General features: G+C 62.9%; 2 protein-coding genes across 3 annotated transcripts in view; both read left to right on the top strand.

Moving 5' to 3' along the window:
* PRKAR1B (protein kinase cAMP-dependent type I regulatory subunit beta) overlaps window positions 1-2,579 on the top strand; it is an 85,029-nt gene extending 82,450 nt beyond the window's left edge. For both annotated transcript variants that reach the window (XM_019637588.1, XM_019637589.1), the window contains exons 10-11: window positions 386-467; window positions 857-2,579. In XM_019637588.1, the coding sequence (XP_019493133.1) occupies window positions 386-467; window positions 857-1,029 (255 nt within the window). In that variant the 3' untranslated portion in view covers window positions 1,030-2,579. The remainder of the gene's footprint in view (window positions 1-385; window positions 468-856) is intronic.
* A 14,088-nt stretch (window positions 2,580-16,667) lies between these two features.
* On the top strand, window positions 16,668-21,134 carry LOC109380136 (uncharacterized). The gene is made up of 3 exons (XM_019637413.1): window positions 16,668-18,675; window positions 19,511-19,658; window positions 20,213-21,134. The coding sequence occupies exons 1-3, from the start codon at window positions 18,365-18,367 to the stop codon at window positions 20,945-20,947; spliced, it is 1,194 nt and encodes a 397-aa protein (XP_019492958.1). The 5' UTR covers window positions 16,668-18,364; the 3' UTR covers window positions 20,948-21,134.
* Window positions 21,135-21,140: the final 6 nt, after the last annotated feature.

Raw genomic sequence — 21,140 nt, 5'->3', positions numbered from 1 at the left:
TCTGCAGACGCGCCCCTGTTGGGGTCGGGAGGGGCCACATCGCTTGGGGTGTGTGACCCTGCCACCCGCTCTCCGCTCCCCAGCGCTGGACGCGCTCCCAGTCCTTGAGAGCTCGCCAAGGTCAGCCGGGAGCAGCCATGTTCTCCCCGCTGCCACCCACCAGCCTGCGTGCTCCGAGCTCCCACCAAGGACGGCAGAGCAGGCAGGGCAGTGAGCTCTGTGACCCCACGCCTTCCGTTCATGAGGAGAAAAATGGGGATTCGGTTTAGGAAGTGCATAGAAGGGAGCCAGCGGGAGGGGGGTTCGGGCAGCGCCCCCTCACAGGGAGCCCATCGTGGGTGACCCCGGGACAGCCTCCCCTCACGTGTCCCCTTGGCATCTGCAGGGCACGGCTTCTGTCCTCCAGCGCCGGTCCCCCAATGAGGAGTACGTGGAGGTGGGACGCCTTGGGCCCTCCGACTACTTCGGTGAGTGGGGACCCCTCCCACACGTGGCCGGGCCTGCTCGCTGGCGTCCCTGGAAGGGGCCTGAGGTGGACACTCGCAGGGGCCCAAGGAAGGGGCATCTGAGCCTGGCACGAGGCCTCCACGGAGCCGTGGGCCCTGGCGGCCCACTGTCCCCAGGAGGGCAGGGCCTCACTAAGGCACACGGGGTCACCGACAGGATGCTACCTTTGAACATCATTTTAACAAGGAGTGGCGTTAGTGTGAATGTCCCCAAATCTTCACGCACCAAACGCCTGCTCTTTACTGGGATCAAGGCTAAGCGAGCGCCTGGGGTTTGGCTGGAATTCCCCCACCCTGGCCACCCTGCCCCCAGGCCAGGCCCCTGACCGGCCACTCTGTCTCACCCCCAGGGGAGATCGCACTGCTGCTGAACCGGCCGCGGGCAGCCACCGTGGTGGCCCGGGGGCCCCTCAAGTGTGTCAAGCTGGACCGGCCCCGCTTTGAGCGTGTGCTGGGCCCCTGCTCCGAGATCCTGAAGAGGAACATCCAACGTTACAACAGCTTCATCTCCCTCACCGTCTGAGCCCGCCCGCCCTGCCGCCCGCCCGGCTCCTGTGTGCTGGCTACTCGTCTGTGTCCCCGAGGCCACAGTGGGGGGATGGGGAGGGGGGGTTGGTGTCCCAGCAGCGTGGGGACAGCCCCTCCCTCCGTTCTCACATTTGGAATAAAATAGTCACCTGTGCAGTTCAACACAAACGGCGAACGGAGGCCCAGGAGGCCCCGCCCCGATTCCCACGCCCCTTGCTTCTCTCCGCCTGCTTGGGCTCCTTTCAGGGAACCCTCCCTCTGCCCATATCTTCTGGGGGACGATGGCACGTGGCGACCCCCATGGCTGAGGGGTCGGACTGTGGGAGTCCAGGCGGCCCTGTCCCGGGGACTGGCCAGGTCCCGCTGGAGCCGAGGGGAGGCTGAGGGCCACACCACTCTGTCACCCTCCTCTCCAGAGGCCGGCCAGGCAGCAGGGCTCTGTGATGTGAGGTCACCAGGTCTGCAGTCTAACCTAGGGCAGTGCTGTCCAAGGGGGTGTCCCACAGGCCCCTCCCTCCCACGGCCCTGTGGAAGGTGCCAGGGCTGGGAGGGCCTCTGATGACAAGTCGATCCCCACCTCAGAGAGGAGGCAGACCCCCAGTCAGGTCCTGACCCCACGTGGATGTTTACAGTGCATGTCGGGTGGTCCGGGACACTGGCCAGTTTGCCAGACAGGCAGATACCCCCGCCACCCTCGCTGGGCCGAAGACGCCCAGGACGGGAAGGAGACACCGTGTGAGGCTGGGCTTTCCGAGACCCGGTGAGCGCTGTTCTCTCGTAGTCGGGGGACCCGCTTCTGGGAGGCCTGGTGAAGAGGGGCCAGAGGAGGGATTCCGTCAGACATGCGCTGGAACCAGAGCCCCTGTGACTCACCCTCCGGCACATGTGTCTCCCTTGGGGCAGGCGGCCTGGGCCCCATACGCCCAAGTCGTCGGTCCGTTGAGTCCCATAAAATTACCCTCAATCCAACAGCCTGAGCCCCATTGGCGGGCTTGGGCCACGTGGTAGCTTCTGGTGACTTGAAGTAGAGTGGAAAGAGTGCTGTGCACCCGATCTGGCACCTTCCTGGCCATGTCTGGGGGCTGCCTGGGAGCGGACCCCACGGCCTGTGGATGCTTCTGTGACATGTATCCCCCCACCGTTTATCACGATGTCCTCAGTGCTGCATGCGCCATTAAATGTGCAATGAAGTGCCTCACTACTTGGGCATTTTCATCTGAAAGCATTAATGGAAGGTTTTTCTCGTTGTTTTTTTTTATTGTGGTAAATATTCATGACATAAAACTTACCATTTCCACCATTTTTGAATGTCTAGTTTGGGGCATTAGGCATTCACACTGCCATCACCACCATCTGTCCCTGTAACTCCATCGTCCCAAACTGAAACTCTGTCCCCATTAAACTCTAACTGCCCCCCCCGCCCCCTCGCAGCCCCTGCACCAACCGTTTGTGCAGTAACTCATTTAATAATGTGTTTTATTTAACCCTATCCAAAATATTCCCATTTCCACACATTATCAATACAGAGAGATTAATGAGAGATGTCATGCTTAGTGCCGAGTCGTTGAAACCATGCCTTTCATGTCGTGTGACTTCATCACATGCAAATCATGGGCACGTCTCAGTGCTCGATGCACACCTTCCAGGCTGGTGGCCACCCCGGTGCCAGTGTGGCTCTGCGTTGCGTGGACCTCGGCACAGCACCTCCTGGGCCTGGAAGCGCCGGTCGGGCTGCCCGTCAGGCTGACTGCTGCCTCTGGGGCCGTCTCGTACCCTGAGATGGTGAACGCAGCAGACGCGGGAATGTCCCTGAGGGGTCCCGGGAGCCAGCCCAGTGGGCACCTGGTGTGTGTGGAGCTGAGGGAGCGACTTTGGGGACAAAGGCTGAGGGGTCAACAACTTCCCGGGAGGGAGCGTGGGGCGGGTGTCAAGGGGCGGGTTTCAGGGGCCCAGTGCTGGGACTGGAGCTGAGAGCCTCTCCCTTGTCTTGCTGCAAACCGACCACCCAGCCTGTGTGGCTTAGATCAACACACTGTCATCCCACAGTTTCTGGAGTCAGGACCGGGGCCGCTTGGCTGGCTGCTGCTGGCGCGGGTCCCTTGTGCAGCTGCGTCATCTGAAGGCTCGACGGGGGCCGGAGGCTCCGCCTCCTGGTGGCGCCCGTGGCTGTTGGCGCGAGGCTCAGTTCCCGGCCCCTGGGCCTCTCCTGGGGCTTCCGCACCCCGTGGCGTCTGGCTTCCCCACAATGGGAGAGGCTGCCGTGACCTGATGACCTGGTCCCAGAATCCACACCGTCTCTGGCCACATTCTCCTCATTAGAAGCAGGTCACCAAGTCCAGTCCACGCTCAGGGGAGAGGACTGGGCTGAGTCCTTTGAAGGGAGGATGTCAGAGAATATGAACAGCCCCCAAGGCTGGGGTCTTGCTGCAGGATCACACTGCCCCCTGCCAGGGGCACCTGAACCGTCTCTGCCGTCCCAGTGCACCCAGTGCTGTGACATGGTGGACAGTGACAATCGCAGCTGAAGGGAGGCGAGTTCAGCCGTGAGTCCCTTTCACAGATGAGAAGCTCGAGGCTGAAGGGGGTGTTCACCATCCAGGCCCCTCACCCTCAGTGGCTGGCCGGAGCCCTGACGGGCCTGTGCCCACCACTTCCTGCCATCCCCAGCGGCTAGATCCTGGAGCAGGTGTGGGACCTAACTGGATCACAGGAGATGCAGCCCTGCAGGCACATTTCAGACTCCACCCTCCAGACTTGGAGCCAGAGTTTGTGGCATTTTGTTACAGCGGCCACAGGAAACTCGTACAGAGGCCCCCTGGGACCTGAAGCCAGCTCTGCCCATCTCAATGCCACGTTCTGTGCTGCTTAGAACTCAGGGCTTCCTCTCCTGGAGACCCTGGGTGTCCCGGGGCTGGGAGCAGTGCACCCTCCTTGGAGAGAGGGCTCTGGTCCCCGACTGCCTGCCCGGCTGGGGCTGGTGGGACTGTGGCTGGCGGCTGCAGGAGCAGCCGCCAGCTGGGCACCAGGCAGGCACAGACCCGGTCTTGTGGGGCTGGTGAGAGCATCTTTCTTGTGTGGGCCTGAGACTACAAGCTGGGCGATTGTTGCTGCCCGTTATGGCCCCCAGGGCGGTGCCAGGGGCGCCGTGTGGGACGCACGCCTGGAAGCCCCGTTCCTCTCGACAGCTCTGGGGGGCCTGACATGGACACCCCATCCTGAGAGCTTCTGGGAAGAGTCAGGGTGTGGCCGGGGCAGCCTCGGTCACTGAGCCCCAGGAGGGCTGGCGGGGCTGCTCACACACCTGTGGGCCTCCATAAGTATTTGAATAAATAAAAGAAGTGAATGAACTAAGAGTTGGAGAAGGGAACTTTGGGAAAATTCAGCCTCCCTCTTCCATAGGCCAAAAAAAAAAAAAAAAAAAAAAAAGAAAGAAACTGACCAAAGGCTTACACTTCATACAAAACTGAACTCAGAACAGCTCACGGTTAAATTGTTTTTAGATTTGACTCTCAAAGCACAATCCATGAAAGTAAAAATGGGTAATTTGGAATTCCTGAAAATTAAAAATGTTTGCCCAGCAAAGGACCCTGTGAAGAAAATGAGAACTGGGGGAAATATTGTCAAATCGTGTGTCCTACAAAGACTCACGCCTACAATAGAGAAAGAACTCGTAAAACTCAACAAAACAAACCACCCAGTGAGGACCCAGGTAGGCCTGGCACTGAGGAAGCAGAGGTGGCAAAGCCGCACACGCCACCAAAATGGGCAAACCCTGAGCTGCAGGGGAGACGCATGTCACCCCCAGGGAAACGCATGCACACCTCTCAGAGTGGCTGAGATAAAAAATGGTGACAACACTTAGTGCTGGCGAGGACGAAATGACGTGGACACTCACACCGGCTGGCGGGAGGGCCGAACAGCAGAGGCGGGAAAAGGGCTTCTTCAAAAAACAAAGCTGAATTAAACACGCAGCCACCGTCTGACCAGCCACCGCAGCCAGACACCGGTTCTAAGACGCGCTCACACGAAACCTGTACGTGAAGGTTTTGGCCGCTTCGCCCCGGGAGCCCCAAGCTGGAGACACCCAGACTCCTTCAGTGGGAGAAGAAGCAAGCGTGGCCCCCACGCCCCGGGGCACTGCTCGGCCAGGAAAAGGAGCCAGCTGTGGGCACGGCAGCCTGTGCCCCCCAGGGGCTTGTGCTGGGCAAGAAGCCACCCCACAAGGCTGCACGCTGGGCAGTTCTGCACATGGAACACCCCTGAAAGGACAAGTCACAGAGAGGCGGGGCCTGGGTGGAGGTGGGGAGGGGGCGTGGCTGCAGAAAGGCCGCCCAGGGTCCTTGCGGTGGCGGGTGACATGCTCGTGACTGGATCAGGGTCAGGGTCTGGGGCACGCATCGCACTAGAGCTTTGTGAGGTGCTCCATGGAGGGAACTGGGCAAAGGGCACCCGGTCTGTTTTCCTGGAAAGGGAAGGAGAACAGAGAGTTTGGTGTCTAAGGGGGCAGGGGAGGTGGGTGGCCTGGGGATACTGGTGGCCCAGCCCGAGCGTTAGTGGCCACCCTGCTGGGGGACGGCCGCCCGGGAGCCCTGGACTCCAGGCTCGTTAATCCATTCACCCCGTTACCGATACTCTGCCCTTTCACTCCCTTCCCGGCAGTGGGAGGTGGTCTGGCGCCCTCAGGGACACCAGTGCATGAAGGCCGGACCGGTGGCCAGAGGACTGGGAGGTCAGAGCTGTGCTGAGTCCAGGAGCCAGCAGGTGGCCGTCGGACCCTCCCGCTGCGGCCCTTGCAAGCTCAGTGGCTTCCCGTGGCTGCACCAAGTTCCAACCGTGCGTCTCTCTGAGCCCCAGCTCCCTGTTGTAAAATGGGGGTGACAGCTCTCCAAGCCGTGCAGTGACCTGGCCAGGGGAGCTTGGTGGTCCCGGCCACAGGCGGTGCCCACACGCCCTGCTGGGCCTGCAGTGGACAGTCCTGGCCTCACCTCGCCCGGCCGAGGTGGCTGAATCAGCGGTGACTCACCCTGAGGTTGGGCATTTCCCGCCCAGCCCCCAGCTGCTGGGCTGGGCAGACAGGCAGGCCCCCGCATGGGCCTGGGGAGGGGTGACACCTTGTCCGGGACGCCCTCGGCAGTGGCCTGTGGGTGTGGGCTGAATGGGGGGCCTGGGCCCTGCTGCCCAAAGCCTTCCCATGACTGCTGCAGGCCATGGGGGCTCTGGTCCCTGAGACCCCGCCCCTGAGGTCTGCCCTGGCCTCATCAGGGTGCAGCCCATCCCACCCCGTCCAGGAAGCCTTTTCTGATGCCACCGACCGCGCTGACCTCTCTCCCTCCTCGGGCCTCTCTCACCTCCTGGGATGTGAACAGGAAGCTGGTGATTCAGCTCTCTGCCCAGCTCACCTCCAGTTGGGCAGAACAGCTCTAAGGACGGAAGGCTTTCTCCTCGCCTCTCGATCTGGGCCTACAGACCCAAGACCCATAGCATGCTGGGGGCCACCAGGGCCCTCAGACCTTTTCATGGGAATTGCTGAACAAAACGTCCACAGTGGATTTTTAAGTCCACGTGTAGGACTTTCATTCAGCCACGCAGAGAGGTCCCTGGGTTTGTCTCCGCTGCTCCCAGCAGGGGTCCGCTCTGCGTTGGTGCCGGGTCTGCCTCCAGGACACAGCCCTGCGTCACTCCACTGGAGACCTCGCCTCCCACCTCCTTGGTCAGACATTCCTTTCCTTCTGCAGTTGCAGAAATCGGGCTGGTGTATTTCAGGAATGCAGTGGACAGTGAGCCTGGCAATCCCTGACCTCCCGGGCTATGACCGTGTCAGGCCGGCCTCTGGTGTGCTGGCCAAGGTGCAGAATCCCAAGTGTGATGACCTCACGTTGGGGCCCGGTTCTCGTGAACTCGGTGGCATCAGCAAACCCCTTCTCTTCTCTGGGCCCCGACTATCTCATCTAAGGAGCGGGAATAATGATACCTCGGGGACTAGACGTGCCGGTGGAGTTGGGGTCTCGTGGGGCCTGGGGCAGGTCTGCAGCTGCTGTCTGTGCTGCGCTGACCAAATCAGGGTCCGCCTCCTTGGACCCGCGAAACATGGGGCCTGTGTGTGCCCAGCCTTTGGCGGAGATGGCTGCAGGGCAGCCCCGTAACTACACCGGCCCAACACTCCTCTGCCCGTCCCAGCCCCTCTAAGCAGCTGCAGTGCCCCCTCTTGAAATGCCAGCTGGTGGTGTGTCCCCCGCCCACCGTTTCTGCTCACTGGGCCCACCATCTCCCTGGGGCTGGCCTCTGAGGGTGCCCAGACAGGGGGTGCTCCTGTGCTGCTCAGGGGCCCCCGTTTGGTGGAGGTGACACACATGTCTCGGATCCATGCCACTTGCCCTTGGTGTGGTTTGCGATTGCTTGTAATACGTCACCATGGAACCTAGAGGCCTAAGCTGCCAGTCACAGAGCCTGTAGGTGAGGACGGGGAGGGGCCCAGCGAGCCAGATGGTCCCCGCCCCACGGTGTCTGGGCCTCGGCTGGAAGGACTTGAGTGACTGGGGGGGACTCAACAGCTGGAGCTTCTTTGTCCCTTGTCCTGGGCCTGGGCCTGTGCCCGGCGGTGCGGGCTCCCACACAGCAGACTTCCCAGGTGGTGCCCGGGCTCCGGGAGCGAGTCTTCCCGCCAACCAGGGACAGGCCGCCAGCTTTCAGGCCGCACCATGGGCACTGGGTTTTGGATGCTGTCTGGGGACAGCAGGCCTGAGGGCCGCTTGGGAGGTGGGGTCAGTGGGCAGTGGCCAGACCCAGCCGCCCCCTCTGAGCTGGAGAAGGGCTTTGCCCGCTTCCATCTGTGGGCAACCTCGCCCAGACCAGCAGTCCCCGCTCACTGCGCCTGCCCCCACGACACCTTCCGGTCCAGGACTGGCGGCCTCTGGCTTCCTCCTGGTCACCCCCGCAGCCACCCCCGAAGTGCAGGCCTCTGTCATCTGCCGCCAGCCTCCCACTGCCCCCCACTTCCCTCTTCACTCTTTAGAGCCCAGCCCCGATGGGCCTCAGCCACCTGCCCACCCCTCACACGTGCCTCCCTCTTCCTGGCGTCCCTGACCCCTCGCCCTCCGTGGACTCGTGGGTGTTTTCTTCTGCTGGTCCCCTGCTGGTCCCCTGCACCCCACCCGGGACTGGCACACAGTGGCCACCCAGAGACACTGGCATGAAAAGAACCAATGGAGGGGCCTTGGGCCTGAGTCCAGGACACATGGGTGGGGGGTCCCTGAGCCTCTGTGGAGGGGCCCGGCCTCACCCCTCCACTCCAGGAACCTTCCAGTATGGAATGTGACCACCTGTCGGTGTGGAAGGCTTCCTGTCCCTCAGGTGGTCGGTGCTCAAGAAATAGGGTAGCTGCTGGAGCCCCAAAGGGTCCTTGGGGTGCTGGGGACAGGGAAGGCATCTCCACTCTGGTCCTGGCCGAGGGGTGACCTGGACAGGATGGCTTCCGCTCCAGACCTCACACCACCCCTGTGACCGGACTACCCCTGGGCCAGGGCACAGGACAAGGGCGGGGTCTCTGTGTCCAGGACCCCTCATTTCAGCAGAGGAGCAGGAGGGGTTCTGGTCACCAGCGCTGGGCCCAGGCCCTCAGGCCCTCGACGTCTGCTTCTGTCCTGGCCCGTCAGACCCTGCCTCACAGGAAACCGCCAGGAGGGGAGGCTGGTGCCTTCGCGATTTGTTCGCTGCTCACTCGCCCAGCAAGTCCTCAGTGACCCCGCAGTGCCTGGCCGGGTGGAGGGGGGGGCTCCAGGTGGGCCCCTCCCCACTCCCACGGTTCTGCTCCAGGCCCCGCTGGCGCTGGGACTCAGTGACAACTCAAGGGGCTGGCCCCATGACAGACAGTGCTGGACAGCCCCCTGAGTGTAAAGGTGGAGTGTGCCAGACCCACATGGGTGACATCAGGACCTGTCACTTGGCCCATAGACCTGGACCCGTTTTCCTGATGAGGCTCTGGAGTCCAGAGAAGGGGAATGGCTGCTCGGGGTCAGGCTCTCGGGCCGGGGTGGCCTCGTGGGAGTCAGACCGGGGCCAGGGTGTGGGGGCCTCTGAGGAGCCTGCCCTCCGTGTTCCCGCTCAGGGGTGGTCTTCTCTGCCCAGAAGCTGGGTTGAGGCCTGAGCCTGCCCCTGGCACCCTGGCCTTTCGCTGGTCACAAACCTCATGTTTATGCGCTGGGCCACTACCCCAGGAGGGCTGGCGAGGGCATCACCATGCAGGGTGGACAGCAGGCCGCGGGAGGCAGTGTGGCGCAGTGGACAGTGGCTCCACGTTGGCGGCTTGCTGGGCCACGTCCTGGCTGCGTGAGTTTGGATGGTGGGTCGACCTCTCAGGCCACTGTGACCTCCACCTGCTGGCCCATTGCTGGGTTAGGAGGCCTGGGCACAGCCGGCCTGCCCTCCTCTGGGCCACCAGCCCCTACGCACCCTCTGCCCAGCAGAGACCTGTCCCTGAGGCCACTTGCCTATTACCACCTCTAGGCTCAGAATCTGGGAGAGCTGCCTTGCCCACGGTGGCCCTGGGTTCCAGCACGTCCCACTGAACGTACTCACTGGGCGTTTGTACCATCCCCACGCATATTCCCCATGGGGTTGGGGTCTCAGTGGCAAAGGGGCTGAGGGGGGTCGTGCTCCCCTGCCCGTCTGGTAGGGCAGTGAGTTCCAGAGTCCCGGCTCCGACAGGGAAGGAAGTGGGTGAGTGCGGTCCTGGCCGGGTGGCAGGGGACGGGCCTGAGGCAGGAAGGATGTGAGGAGCTGCGGTGAGGCGAGTCCTGTGGGCCCCGCAGCCAAGGCTGCATCGGGGTGCCCACCTCCTGCTGGGGGGGGGCCTTCCTGGAGCAATGCCCACCACCCGCCCTCAGAGGGGCCCTCACATGTGTGAGACCTGCCCGAGGGGTGCAGGGCCCTGCTGTGAGGGGCCATCGGCTGACTTTGAGGGAAATGCAGCACCCAGCTGCCCCACGGGCACAGACGCTTCTCTCGTGGGGCTCTGACCACCTCCAGGTGGACTTGGGGGGCAGCAGGTTAGCTGAGGCAGGTGAGGGATGTGGGGACAAGGGCGGTGGGGAAGCAGGCGGGAAGGGCAGGGCCGCACAGGGTGAGGGAGGCCGCCTCATGTGGACTCTGTCCCCTCTCGACACCTGTGGGCCACACCCTGTCCAGCCCCCGTTGGGATCACGGCCAAGGGAAGGGGGACCGTGTGAGCTAGAGGCTTGGCGAGGGCACGAGGAGGTGAGCAGGCGCGAGGACCCGGGCGCCCACAGAGAGCTGCTCTGATCCCTCCCCCTACGAGGCCACCAGGAGAGCATGTGGGCCTCCCGCAGTCACTCCCTAAGCTGGAGCTCCATAAAGAGAAAGCATTTGGGGTGCAGAGGAGGTGGAGTCCTCTGTCCACCCTGCGACCCTGGCTAAGAGGGGGTGCTGAGAGCTTGCCTCTCCCCTGAGGCCGAGCGTCTGGGGGGCGTTAGAAGGTGCTTCATCCCTTCCCACCCCAGCCCGCTGGGCGACAGGGAGCCCCGCAGACCCCAGGCCATTGTCTGGGGCCAGTGGCTGATGTGGCACAGCTGGGTCAGCCTTGGGGGGAGGGGCAGGAGACGGGCGGGGGAGGGTGAGGACAGAGGGGGGAGGGGACACAGAGGAATTGAAAGTGCATTCCAGACGGATGACACAACTCTGGCCCGCAGGGCGGGGAGCAGGCTGAGCTGCCCTTCTCTGGAAGGTCCCTGGGATCAGCTCCCCTGAGAGGGAGGCGAGAGAGGGGCCAGGCTGGAAGGAAAATTCCTGGTCTGGGGAGCCCCACTGCTGGCTGCCATCCTTCAAGGCTCTGCTCAAATGCCACCTCCTCCTTGAAGCCTCCTCAGATTCCGCCTTGGCCCCTGGACCAAGGGGTGCCTTGGGGAGCCTAGCCTCATTCCCATCAGGCCTGGGTGGGCCTGGGCACACAGGCGCAGGGTCCAGCGGGCCCGCTCGGTCCTGACCTGGCCCGTCGCAGCGCAGCGCACGCGGCTGTGCAGGGTGCTGAGGCAGGCCCGCTCTGGGTTGTGTAGGCTCACTGGCTGGCCTCGGAGGCCCTCAGGAGGCATGGCGGTGGTGTCCTCTGGGCCGGGCTGGGGCTGCCAGGCTCTGCTGTGCGGAACTGGACAGGCACTGGCCCTCTGCGTGCTCACCGGGTGCCCAGCACCATCCTTGGCGCTTCTGTGACTTACTGTTTATGCCTCCACCGTCCTGGGTGTCAGACTGTCACCCGCTTCTCAGCTGAGGCTCAGTGGGTACAGGACACCCATGGGCCGCTCAGTGGTGAGGCCAGGGCCAGCATGCCCGGGCTCGGCTGGCAGGTGGCAGGCGGCAGGCCCGGCATCTAGGGAGCTCCCTCCTGACCAGAGCTGGCACCCGGCAGGCGGGGGTCCTGGAGCTGGGGGCTGGGTGTTTGGGTGGAACCTTCGGGAAAGCGATATGCAGGCCCCTCCCACACCCACCACCAGAAGGGACATGTCCCCTTCGCTAAGTCAGGCCCTGGCCAGGCCGCTGGTCACTGCTTCCGGCCGAGTCTCGAGGACTCGGGCCAGTTCCTGGAGGATGTGTAGTTTACAGGCTGGGGCACCTCAGTGCGTTGTCCCCCCCCACGGGGAGCAGGGCTGGTCTGGGTCACCAGTGGGATACTGTGGAAACGATGGAGGGGACTTCTGAGGACAAGCCATTGAGGACACTGTGGCTCTGGGGAAGCCAGGCGCCACGTTGTAAGGACACGCCAGCAGCCGTGAGTGTGGCACAGAGGTCCCCAGCCCACAGTCATGGGGACGGCCACTTCCCTCAGGCCTCAGTGCCCCCCCCCACACACACACACACAGGACCACCAGCTAAGCCGCTCCTGACTTCCTGAGCCTCAGAGATGAGGTAACCACGCTTCCAATGTTCTCTGGTGCTGTAACTCGGCAGTCGAGACCCACAGCAAATGTTACCTATCGCTCCTGGAAACAGGCCCAGAGTGGTTACTTATCCATGGAACATGCTAGAAAGAGACGAACCCTGGAATTGGACCTGGTCGCCCTCATCCAGGCTCTTGCTACGTGCGGGAGTTCTGGGGTTTTTGCTAGACAAACCGCAACCCCTGTGGCCTCTTCCTGGCCGCAGCAGGTGAGCCGCTCCCTGAGGGCAGGTGGGAGGCACCGGGAGGTGGTGGCTGCTCTGCAGGCACAGGGCTGCAGGTTGCAGGGGCTTTGAAAACAGGCGGTCCTGACTTCCAGGGCCTTGTGGGAGGCGGGGCCCGGCAGGCCTGGGCTGGGGCCAGACCTGAGGCTTGCTAATGGAAGCGTCCCTGGGCTCCAGCGGCTGCGTCTCCTTTCTGCCCACGTTGGCTTTGCCAGAGGAGCCTGGTGGGAGCGCAGAATTATTTATAACCTGTTATCTGCCAGGAAAATGCTTTCTAACTTGGGGAGTGCCCAAGACTTGGTGAGGGAGGGTGCTGACAGGACCCTGTTCCCATCTCCAAGGCCCAGGGGTCGCCCAGAGCCTGACCCAGCACTTCCAGCATCGTCGGCTGTTGTTCATCATAGAGTCACTAGGGAGACTTCGGAGCACAGAAGGACCAGAGATGGTCAGTCTCCTGGTAAGGACAGACTGGGGGGTGGGGGTCAGTCATCCTGCGGGCGGGGCTGGGGCTGGCGCCTGGCTGGTGGCACTGGGATGGGGTCAGGTTAGTTTTCGGGGACACTTGAGGGTTGAGTCAACAAGATTTCCGATGGACAGGAGGTAGAGGGTTGGGGTCATCCAGGGTTGGCACCAGGACTGCTGGTGCCGCTCCACGTCCTCTGAGGGCAGCTCCGTGTGAGTCAGTGGGTTCATGGCTGTGTCTCCAGGGACTAGAAGGGGCCCACACTCAGTACACAGCAGGTGCATAATAAATGTTTGTTATCGAATGACTGCGTCTTAGGGCACTGTCAAAGCAGGAGAGAGAGAGAGACTGTGTGTGACAAACACCCAGAATTCCACAGTTCTGGAATTATCCGCAGTGCAGACCAAAGCTGGGGTTTTAGGTGCTGGGTGGTTTTATTTTTCATTTCTGGGGGGGGGGGGGCACACGATAACCTTGGCTGCACTGCAGGGGCTCTGAAGGGACACAGGAGCTGGCGGCACGGGGCACAGGGCGGCCCCACAGGGCTGTCCCAAGGCCACGGCTGCGGGGGGAACCGCTGTGCTCACTGAGGGCCTGCCGTGTGCCAGGCTCCGTGTGTGCACACGCTGCGGCCCGACCGCAGCCTCCGTGACTGAGAGTTAGATGGGGGCTGCCCTGGGCTCTGTGCTCAGTGCTTCTCAGGCTTCCCTTGAGCAACCCGGCATCACTCCTGCTGTCACTAGTCCCCTGTAGTCGTTGAGGCTCAGGGAGGTGCAGTGACTTGTCAAAGGCAGCACAGCCGACAGCTGGTGTCATCAGGCCCAGGACTGGCCCCTCTGGGCCCTGGGCCTGGACCCCTCCCTGCCAGCCATGTAGCTACCCCCTGCCCCTGTGGTCAGGCACACAGTAGGTGCTCAGGAAGGGATGGGCCCATATGCCACTCCCCTTGCGCTGTCCCACCAGTGGGAAGCGCCCGGACACTGAGGTGGCTCCCCACACCCCCTGAGATGTCCCTGGGTTACAGCAGGACAAGGATAAGATTATCTGACAGTACTTTGCTGTCTTCTGTCGGGGGGCGGGGGGGGGACGGACAGCTTCTCTCACAGTCGGCAGGGAGGGTTTTCAGGTTCTCTCTCTGCTGGGCCCAAAGCCCCTTGTCAAAAAGGCAGACGTCCAGTCTCCAAGGAGGAAGGACTGTCAGGATCCCTCAGAGCAGACTGCGCCCCGAATTCCAAAGCCCTCCCCACACCCGCCATGCTCCAGCTGGTCAGGGGGCATGTGGCCTCATCTACCTGGAGGCTGAGGGCGACCCAATAAGTCCTGGGCCTGGGGTCCAGCCTGGCTGACCAGAGCACCATGTCCCCAGCCTGGCCACAGTCAGTGGCCCAGACACCCTGTGACATGCAGCCTCGATGTTCTGAAAAGTCTGGGGCCAGGATGGTGTCAGGCAGGGGCTTCTGGCCGCCGCCCACCCTGTAGAGGAAGTCAAGCTGAAGGCTGAGGGCTGAGTGCCTTGACCCGGCCACACCTACAGCTGGTCACTGCAGAGCCAGGCGAGCCCGTGGACCGACGCCTTTCCCGCTCCCTCGAGCCACTTGGAGTTGGGTTCTTGTCACAACAACCAAGAGCCCCCGATGTCTAGAGAACTGGAAGCGGGAGGTGGGCTGACTGCTTCTCTTCATGCTGGGGTGCTGCCCTGGGGCTCCTGACAAGGATGCAGCACCCCTCCCTGCCTGACCCCTTCCTTCTGAGCTCCGCGGACATGGGCATCGACAGGTCTTGTCTGAGGTCAGGGACAGTCGTCAAGATGGCATCGTCACGGGCCCGCACGCTTAGCACAGGGCTGTTTGCACAGTATACATGTCCGTTGAAATTAACTGAGGCCAGAGGAGCCCCATCTCCATGCTGCTCAGGCTGCCGGGAGGAGAGAAGCCACAGCCACACACCTGGGCAAGACGGGGTGGGCGGGGTTTCTCTGTCCGGCTCTGACTCATCTCCACCAGCCCTTATCGCCCCTGCTTTCTCCTCCTGTCCCCACCGAGCTGCCTTTCTTCTTCTGTCTGCTTTCCTTTCCCCTTCAGCGTCTCCCCCTCCCTTCCTTCCTTCTCCCCATCTCTTGGCCTCAATGGAGAGATTTTGCAGGCCCCCCGGCCCCGGCCCCATGCCTCCTGGCCTCCTGAAGCTGCACTCCAAACCCAGAGGGTGGTGCCACGCAGGCCAGGCTGCTGTGGGGAAGTCTCTCTCACAAGAAAGTCATTTGCTGCCGACCTCCCATGGCCTTGGGAGCCAGAGGTGGGGAGATAGGACACCTGCCCCAGAAGGCTCACTGAGTCACGCCCACCAGCTCAGACCAGCCCCGTCTCTCCCCCAGATGCCAGCTCACCAGCCACAAGACGGCCCTTCCCTTGGAAGCCTGCACCCTCCTGGCTACCAGGGCGGCGGGCCCAGGGCCTAGCTGCTGGCAGGGCTGCTGGGGGTGGGGGAGCAGCAGCTGAGGCTCCCCGTGATCCGTGCTTTCACACCACTCCTGCATTTCTTTTCACAACAACCCTGGAACAGAACTGTCATTTCCCAGGTGGGGTAACTGAGGCTTGATGCTGTGATGTGAGCTGCCCAAGGTCACAGCCAGCAAGAGGCCGAGTCTGAAGCCAGCCTCCCTCACCAGGGAGGACAGGGGCCTTTGCCGTGGGCCTCGCCCCAGGAGGAGGGTCACCTGGGCAGCGCCATTGGCTGGGAGGGAACTCGAGGTGCAGAGAACGGAGGGGAGCTGCCACCCCCAGCCCAGAGCCACAGCCTCTGATACCCGAACGTCTCTTTTAAATAGAAGCCCTTGAGTTTCTTAGACGAGTAATATCAGCACATCCCGGACCACTGACGGTGGGTGAGCGCGGCTGGACCGCAGTCCTTCGGCCGGACCCACTGCGGGCAGCACTGAGGCTTACAGGATGCGGGAGCCCAGACTCGCCTTGGGGGTGCGGGGTGTGGGGTGCGGACGTGCAGGAGCAGCGCCAGCTGTATACACGGGACCAGTCTTGGCAGCCGTCACCCCGATGCACACAGTTCCTGGCAGCAGCAGAAGGGTCAGAGGCACGTGTCTGTTCACACCTGGGTTTTGGCTGTTTCGACGCCTGCTACTTCGGGGTGTGCTGCTTGGAACCCTGTGAGGATGAGGCCAACCCGTATTTGGGCCATCTCTTCAGCCGGGGGTCCCAGCGGTGGGACTACAGGGTAGGACGTGGCTCCCAGGGCTGGTTTCTCCCCAGATGGCGTCCATCCCCCTAGGGTAAGATCCAAATGTCTTACTTGGGTCTCAAGGCCTAAGTGATGGGCTCACCCCTGCCTCCCCCTGCTCCTCTCTCCCTCCCACCCCCTCCCCGTCCCTTGAACCAGCCAAGCAGGTTCCTGCCTCAGGGCCTTTGCATGCTGTTATCTCTGCCTAGAACGCTACATCATCACAGCTTCTCAAACAGGCCTTCCTGTCCACCCCCAAACCCTTACCTGAAATCTTATGCACTTATTTGTCCCTTGTTTATTGTTTCCCCAGCGAGACTGTAAGCTCCACAAGGGCATCACTTGCCTGTCGTTCCTGGTGCTTCACACAGTGAGTGCCTGGCACATAAATATTTGTTCAATGAATGAGTAGCTATTTCTTAAAGAACCCTCTGAGCTGGCTGTCAGTCGGGAGGAAGTGAGGCTCCAGGTGCGAAACAGCCTCCCCAAGGCTGCACTGCACAGCCTGAGGCTGCTGGGAGGGGCTGAGCGCTGTCCTCGGCCTGCTGGTCTTCAGCTCCGCCCACCACCCATGCACTGGCCTGGCGGGCTCCACCGTGTAGACAAGAACTCGGTGTCTACACTAGCATCCGGCAGAAACATCATTTGAGCCACATACGGCGTTTTATATTTTCTAGAAGTCACGTTAAACAAAGGAAAAGCAAATAGGTGAAATGAATTGTAATCACATAGTTTATTTAACTCAACATATCAAAAATGTCATCCTTTCAGCTGATTTATTAATATAAAAATTGCCAGTGAGAAGTGTTACACTCTTTCCTTTCATACTAAGTACTCTAAGTCTGTGTGCCGTTTACCCGACAGCATGTCCCATGTCGGACCAGCCACTTTGCACATGCCCAGTGGCCATGTTAGCCGGTGGCTCCTATGCTGACAGCCCAGGTCCAGCCTTCATTTCTTGAAGCCACCAAGTGTCTCATGATATATCACAAAATAGTCACATGCTATTTTAGACTTAATTTCTGTTTGCATATTTAAAAAAGAAAATTAAAACATTGAGTAGGGAGTTAAAAACCAGCACCGAGCGCGGCTTCCCTGCCTGCCAGCAGGCTTCTCCCTTTCTGGGGAGTCTGAACTGGAAAGGCCTGGTCCCAGCCTCAGGGCATGGGCGCCCTGAGATAATGACTTAATTAACGCCTGCCTGGGCAGTTTTGATCTTCAAGGAGCGGTGCCCACTCGGCTGAGGCTGCTCCTGTATTAATTGCCCCAAACCCAGAAAGCCTTGCCCAGAGATAAAGGGGCATGTGTTTCATCATCACTACAAATTGCTCTGCAATCTGCTCTGGCACCAGCCGAGGTCTGCTGTGGATGCCCAGCGGGCACCACCTGAGGACCCCAGCACTGCAGGTGTGCGTGTGCGTGTGCAAGCATGCGTGCACTGCTGCTTCTCCTGGGTGGGGCGGAGCCTCCTCACATGGCAGGGTTATTGGCCCCACTTTCCAGGTGAGAGGACAGAGACTTGGGCAGCTTACAGCCAAACCACGCCAACAAGGCCAAGGCCAGGGGCAGAGGGCGGCCAGGCCTGGTGTGCCCTGCATGTGCCCCTGCACCTTGGGGCTGGGGATCAGGTGGGCGTGGGCTCCAGTGCTGCTGCCTTTATAGCCCGGCGACCTCGTCCTCCACTCTCCTGGCTGTGAGCTGTGTGCCTCCCAAGTGAGTCCACCTGCCTCGAGCATCAGAGACCCCCAGCCTCCTGGTGGGGCCCTGGGGCGGTGCCTCTCCTCAGCTCTGGGCCTGGCCTTCTGTAAGTGGGGGGTGGGGCAGGTCTCCACTGCTGGGGTCTGTGTGAGTGACAGGAAGTCACACAAGGAAGAGGCGCTCAGTAGATGTTAGTCGTGGCTCCCACTGCGAAATAACGCTAACAGCAATGATGGCACTCCAGCTGGTGTCCCCGGCAGAGTGGGGATGGGCTGAGCTGGGCTTTAGGGTGAATGCTGGCTGCACACCACACAAGGCGCTGGCTCTATGACAGGCCCTTAAAACAGGCATGTTGTCCCCTCCAGCCCCTCCTTCGCTCTGAGGGAAGGACAGGCCCTTTCTGTTCCTCCCTGGGTGCCTGGAGGGAACATCACCTCGGCTGCGCTGATTTGGAGCACCTGAGTCACCTTAATTATGGGCCTGCGGGCACGTGGGGCACGCCTGGGATGCTGGGGATAGCCCAGAAGCCCCGGCTCCGGGGGTGACTGGACCCCCCCCCCGGCCGCCAGGTGCACCTTCACCACCCCCAGCATCCCCCCAGCATGGAGATCCCCTGTGCCCCCTTCTTCACTGGGGGCCCTCAGACGCGTGCCCACCACCTGAGGTCTCCTTCCCGCACAAAGCCAGGAGCCGTCTGGCCCGGCCTGTAGGGCCCTGAACGCCGAGTCCCCGCCGCTTCTGACTCAAGTATATTTAGCCTCATTATCAAATGTTTGCAGTGAGCCGTGTGAACCTAATAGCGGCTGGAAGTGAAACCCGATTCCCAGGCAGAAAGCAGCACGTGACCACGCCTGATCCGCAGGGGTCACCCCCCACCCCGCGGGCTGGGCAGTGCGGTGCCCCCAGGCGCCTGGCCCCACACGCAAGTGTCCTCTTGGACCCAGCATCCTACCCCCACCTCGTCACGCAGCCCCTTCTCCAGAGACCGAAACTAGGGTCGCGTGGTGTCGAGAAGGAACGAGGGTCTGGAGGGGTCCACGCGGGAGTGGTTCCCATCCAAGTTGGTGACCTCTCGGTCAAGTCAGTCCTACCGGCACCATTCCCTTTTTTCTGCCAGTTTCTTCCGAGGATGAGGGAGGGTAGGGGTCTGGGTTAGGGGGTCCCTGTCTCACCCCAGGGAGGGCCTTGGTGCTCTAACGCGAGAGGTGCGCTGAGTTTCCCTAGGCAGGCGGCTGTCGCGCGGCCGCAGAAGTTTTTGCCACCCTCGCGGGCAGCTGTTGTCGTGGTCGCTATGACGACGCGCCGCGTTTTATTTTTAATAGCGGCTGGCGATTAGCTGGAGGGAGGCCTGCGCGCCCCCCGCGCGGCTCTCGAGTCCCGGGTGGGGGATGTACCCAGGCTCGCCCCTGCTGCCGCCCTCGCGCTGGCCTGAGACCCCAGTCGAAGACGCCCCCTTCCGCATCCCCAGACCTCCCCCGGCCCCAAAGTCGAACTAGGCACCCCTGAAGTGCCAGGCTGGGAATGGGTGCAGAGGGAAGCACCCACCCAGGCCGCTCAGGGGTGGCAGAGACCCCCAGGAGCTGGCGACCCTCTGTGCAGAGGTTAGACCTGGAAGGGCCCCGCCCCCTCCGAAATATAAGGCCCCTCCTCCTTCACTCCCGCACCCGCTAGCACGCCCGAGTCCTTAACCCAAAAAAGTGTCCTTGGGTCGCCTCTGCCCGAGAGGAATCCGCGGCTCAGCGGGACGGTGCAGGCAGGTCTCGGATGAGTGGGGGGCAGCTCGGACCGGGTCCGGCCAGAGCCCTGGCAGTGAGCGTCCGGCTGCCTTCCAGAAACTTCCAGGGGTCCCTCTCCGATAGAAGGTCCCACCTGGACGGACAAGGACTGACTTTCACGTGCTTCTAAACGTTTCCAGGCTTACCCTGCTTCTGCCTCCGTCCTCCATGCTGACCACCCCGCCCACAGACTCGCCTGAGGGAGGCAGCAGGTGTGTGGAGGCCTGTGGAAGGGCGCGCGTAGACCCAGGTCGTCTGGGAACCGCAGGAGAAGGCCCCCAGCCCCAGGTATTTAAGGGAAGGCGAGCGCCCCGAGGCCCCTCCAGACTCACCTTTGAAACGCCAGGGACAGGCCGGCCGAGGATGAAAACCCGCCCGCCAGGCAGCGCCTTTACTGCCTTTGTCCAGCTGGGGCAATGGGGGCGGAGGGCTGGGGCAGGCGGAACTCTCCCCTGCCGGCCACCCGCCCGCCGGGAGGCCTCCTAACCTCCCTGGGCCTCGGCCGTCTAGCTTTGGGGTCTCGGGGCGCGTCACCCCTCTAGCTGTGGTTCGCGATATGTCCACTCCCTCGAGGGACAGACACCGGCGGACGACAGGCCCGACCCCACCTGGTCTAGGAGGGCGGAACCCACCCAGCCCGGGCGTACCCGCCCTTTCGTGGCGGGGAGCGGGCCAGCCGCGCTCAGGCCTCGGGCTCCCCGCGCGTCCTGCCCCCGCATCGCGCTCTGTGCGCCGCCTTGGCCGGAGGTGGCGCTCTGCGCGCCCAGAGGATGCCGGCGGCGCCGGAGGCTCACACTCCGGGGTTCCCCGCGAGCGGCTCCTTTCTTTTCCTTCCCTCCCAGCCCCTTGAGTTCCCGGCTCAGGCCGCTACCCGGCCTTCCACGAGGGAGTGGGGACTTGGGGGACGCGGGGTCCAGGGTGGAGACGAGGCACGCTGCAGCCCCCCTCCTCCGACCTGGGCGCTCTCCCATCGGAATGTGGGTGGAGGTTCCTCATTCAGACGCCCCAGGCATCGGATTGTGGGCGGGAGCGCGTGGCAGCCGCCAGGTGAGTGTCCCAGACGCGCCCCTAAACCCGGCCCACCTCTCACCAGAGACTCGCTCCCCCTCCTTTTATGGCGAGGGGGAGGCAGGGGCCCTGGATCCCAACCGTGGAAAGAGGCCCGAGGGCGGGGGGCGGGGGCCGGCCTGCTTTTGCCCTTTTTGGCGTCCAGCTCTGGGCGCTGCCCTCTGCTGCCGCTGGGGCCCGAGAGAGGCGAGGCGAGCCGGCGACGGCGGAGCTTCCGCGGCGGCCTCCTCCACTCCCCGTCCGGTGCCGCAGGATTGCAGCTGGAATTGGAGGGTGGGCAGCTCGAGGGAGGGGCGCGCGGAGCCCCGGTGGCTGTGCTCGGAGCCGGGCACGGGGCTTGGATGGATCTCACTGCCTGCGTGAGCGCGTGTGTGTGCTCACTGCGGCGGCGGCCGGGCCCTACCCGGCCCGTGCGGCCCCCGCACGCTTCCGAGGTGCGGGTCCCGGGCCCGGAGTCCGGGGGAGGCGCGAGGGAGGGGCAGGGGAGGGGCGCGGCGACGGCCCTATAACCCCCTCCCCGTCGCCGGCCGGCTCCACACGCGCGCCCGGCGGAGCCCGCACAACTCCGGCGAGCTGGGCCTGCCCACGCCTGCTCCTCTCCCGGCGGCGGCAGGGGTAGCGGCGCCGGCTCGGTCCTGCGCCCGCCTTCAGGCCCGCGCGGCGCGGCCCCGGGTGCTGCCCGGCTCGGGCCGGAGGAGGGCG

Source organism: Hipposideros armiger, unplaced genomic scaffold (genome assembly GCF_001890085.2).
Source record: "Hipposideros armiger isolate ML-2016 unplaced genomic scaffold, ASM189008v1 scaffold_33, whole genome shotgun sequence".
Classification (NCBI taxonomy): domain Eukaryota; kingdom Metazoa; phylum Chordata; class Mammalia; order Chiroptera; family Hipposideridae; genus Hipposideros; species Hipposideros armiger.
This window is presented reverse-complemented; position numbering and strand designations above follow the sequence as displayed.